The sequence below is a fragment of the Agrilus planipennis genome, unplaced genomic scaffold (assembly GCF_000699045.2).
Source record: "Agrilus planipennis isolate EAB-ADULT unplaced genomic scaffold, Apla_2.0 scaffold105, whole genome shotgun sequence".
NCBI lineage: Eukaryota > Metazoa > Arthropoda > Insecta > Coleoptera > Buprestidae > Agrilus > Agrilus planipennis.
The window spans coordinates 265,991-269,425 of NW_020438878.1; the positions used below are offsets into that span (position 1 = coordinate 265,991).

Here is a 3,435-nt window from a genome sequence, read left to right on the forward strand (position 1 = left end):
ACGATTTTCCTGCTTTTCCATTTTTACGAAAACCACAGAGGCGTCTTGTTCAGCGTGCTGTCAAACCTACACTAGCAAGGAGATCGGGCTGAAACTATAGCTACAAGCTATCCAAGGATGGTACTATAGAATGTCACCTCAAGGTAGGCCTAGTGGCGTCATCTCTTGGTTAGGCCGGAAACTTATCAATCCACCCTCGTATATTGTACTTACTTCAGGTTCCTTTTCGTAGTAACATTTATGAGTTAACCAGGCATTTTCACACTGATCTTTTCCAACTAAAATAACATTAAATAATGTAGCTTGATTTTATATATCGTTTATGAATAAAGAATTTAACTGAAATTCTTACCTTTCCCGCCACATGCCCTTATACTTCCAGACAAAACATCTTTCAATTCGTCGGGTAGAACAGCAACCACCGCTTCAGGGTCCACTACTCCTTCGTCATTCATCTAAAGCCAATTACAATATGTAGTTATATTAAAGAAAGAAAAATAAAAAAATAAAATATATAATCATGGACATAAAAGAATATCGAGAGAAACCCCAGTTTCTTAATACGCTTCTACAACTGTAAAATATTTAGCAGTTATAAACCTAATACTGTAAAACATAAAACTATTACTTTTAGAAGAGGTACAAATGACAATTTTAAGACTACTAGCCATAAGAATCTTTGGGAAAATATAATCAAATTCGGGAAAAAAGAAGTGGGAATAAAAAGACATTCTATGTTCCATTTCTTCCTCTTTAGTTGTATAATAAAATAAGTAAAGACGATCAGGGGCATAAGGATATTATAACAAAACCAGCACCGATGTTTCGTCTCTAATTTGAGGCATTTTCAGAAATATTATGATAAATATCTAATAAACATAAAACCAAGTACAATTTACAAAATGCCCTGCGCTAATTGCGAAAGAAGCTATAGTGGTCAAACTAACAGACTCCTTCACGTAAAAATCCGTGAACACAAACTTTCATTTATTTATTAGGTATATTCGTTTCATGCCTATTTCTAAGTCAGATAATTCAAAAATTGGAAACAATCGTCATTTCTGTAACATTTTAAAGAGTGTAAAAGTTAATATGCTCACTTTCTTGTAGAAGTGTATCAAGAATACTTGATTGATTTTAATATGACATTACCTCAAATTTTGAAAATTACTTATACTTAATATTGCACACGATTTACATCACAAAACTTAAATTGTACAATCTTGTGAAGCGATAGCTGCCACACACGTTTATATTGATTTTTTTGATTCAAAATTAATAAACTATCTTGAAATCTCCACTCCACGTGGATCGCATGAAGCAGGAAATGAATATTATATAATAATTGGCAGGTTTATAGAATTCCAAGGTGTAAAAATATATATGTTGGACTTACCACTGCCATTTGGACCATGACGCACTTTAAGTAGCATTTAAATCTATCGTCATCGGCAAAATCACCTTTGCGAGCATTTTCTATCATTTCTGCAAGAACATGATAAACAATGTCACAAAAAACATCGAATAAGCCACAAGTTGAAGGACAGGCAATGTGGTATTGTAAACGACCAAAAGGGGTATCAAAATTGCTACCAAAAACATACGATATTCGTCGTAGTCTATACATTCATACCAGTTCGTTTCTTCACTCATTTTAGTTAGATTCTTTTCATACTAATTAGAATTTTTATAAGAACAATATGACTTTGTTTGTTGTCTTTCATCTATTTTATTACCATGCACCTATTTTAAAAGAACGATTCACTCGGAATTTGGAAAAGTTTAATTTGTTTTAAAGAAAAAAGACATAATTAGGTTAGTTATATGACAAGAAAAGGCTCCTGTCATTGAAATATACAGGACGTTGTACTATTGTGCAGGAATAATAGACTAGTAACAACAGATTTTTATACCTTCAGGTACTCCTGTTTCCCCTTGACAATTATCATGGAGCATTTTTGCTAATTCCATCATCTCCTCGGATATGCACTTGAAACAATAACGAAAATATAATATTTAACATTAATAAACAATAAAAGACAAAAGTAGAGTTTACGTTTACGATTGCAATACTGCCAAACATATAATGTATTAGTTTTTAGTATTAATTGATCTGGAATAACATCTCGAACAACAATTAAAATAAATTAAAAAAAAAATCTTTCATTTGCTAACTTATTATAAGGTGGGTCTTATTTACGTAAAAAAAAAATCAGGATTAATGTGCGGTCAGACTGGTATATTGCTGGAATATTTTTCAATTCTGCAAAAACTACTTTACCGATCTTGGCCAAATTGTGAGCTTTAGTTACGATATACAGGGTGTCACAAGCAAGCGGGTTTCTTCAGTGACTGCTCTGTTTTGAGTAAACTTAAAACGTCTTTTTACCACTTTTGTAAGAAACTTTTTTTAATACTTTCAACTATAAAGCAGTTATTGAAGAAGCCCGCTTGCTTGGGANAGACTGGTATATTGCTGGAATATTTTTCAATTCTGCAAAAACTACTTTACCGATCTTGGCCAAATTGTGAGCTTTAGTTACGATATACAGGGTGTCACAAGCAAGCGGGTTTCTTCAGTGACTGCTCTGTTTTGAGTAAACTTATACCGATTTGTTACCACTTTTGTAAGAAACGTTTTTTGATATCTTCAACTATAAAGCAGTTATTGAAGAAGCCCGCTTGCTTGGGACACCCTGTATATACAATAGAATAGGCTCACTTCGTTTGTGTTGTCATTTCCTACCGTAACTCTTATGGTCCTAAGCAAATCCATCAAAAAAAATTGGCATTTCCAAAGACGGTGTCACAAACTTCACATCCACTCAATAAAATATGAAAATATTCGGTCTTATTCCTTAAATTATTATATTACATAAACTAAAAAACTTAAATTGAAGCTTTTCATTCGTTTTTTGTAATACTTATAATTTTTGAATTGAAATTTGTGCAAAAAGAGAGCTAAGATTCTTTAAATATTAGATAATAAGTTTTTATTTATTTTAAAAGGTTACCTTACCAGGATAAACGGTAAAACGGCAATCAATGCAAACTTGAGCCACATTTTGCGAATGTTTCTGTTATTAATCTTCTCTGTGCACTATTTACGTATGAATGAATCAATAAAAACAAAATTTTTGATTTTATTGCAGTAATATTATAGACAATTCTGTTCACCTTGACATCAAACATCCTTACTAAACTATTTATTAAAATGTTACGAATAATTTGCGGAGAGTAATGTATTGTTATTTAAAAAATTACTGATACATGTAATTTTAATGTACATTTTGAAGAAATTATTTACGATTGTTAGAATATTACCAACAACATATAAAATGATATGAAGGAAGCAAGAACATTAGGCTAATTACTATTATAGGATAAATTAGTGGTTAAAAAATTTTTAAGCTAACCTTTCATAGCTTTTCAATA

The 3,435-nt window shown here is 31.4% G+C and overlaps 1 protein-coding gene across 3 annotated transcripts in view; it reads right to left on the reverse strand.

The window, feature by feature from the left end:
• The window catches only part of LOC108737736 (general odorant-binding protein 83a), an 8,669-nt gene extending 5,539 nt beyond the window's left edge, over nucleotides 1–3,130 (reverse strand). The window contains exons 1-5 of one of the 3 annotated variants that reach the window (XM_025981437.1): nucleotides 3,020–3,130; nucleotides 1,914–1,989; nucleotides 1,397–1,485; nucleotides 353–455; nucleotides 214–278 (exon numbers count right to left, since the gene is read on the reverse strand). In XM_025981437.1, the coding sequence (XP_025837222.1) occupies nucleotides 214–278; nucleotides 353–455; nucleotides 1,397–1,485; nucleotides 1,914–1,989; nucleotides 3,020–3,064 (378 nt within the window). In that variant the 5' untranslated portion in view covers nucleotides 3,065–3,130. Of the gene's footprint in view, nucleotides 1–213; nucleotides 279–352; nucleotides 456–1,396; nucleotides 1,829–1,913; nucleotides 1,990–3,019 lie in introns of those variants that run through there. The other 2 variants (XM_025981438.1, XM_025981436.1) reach the window with 2 other exon arrangements.
• Nucleotides 3,131–3,435: the final 305 nt, after the last annotated feature.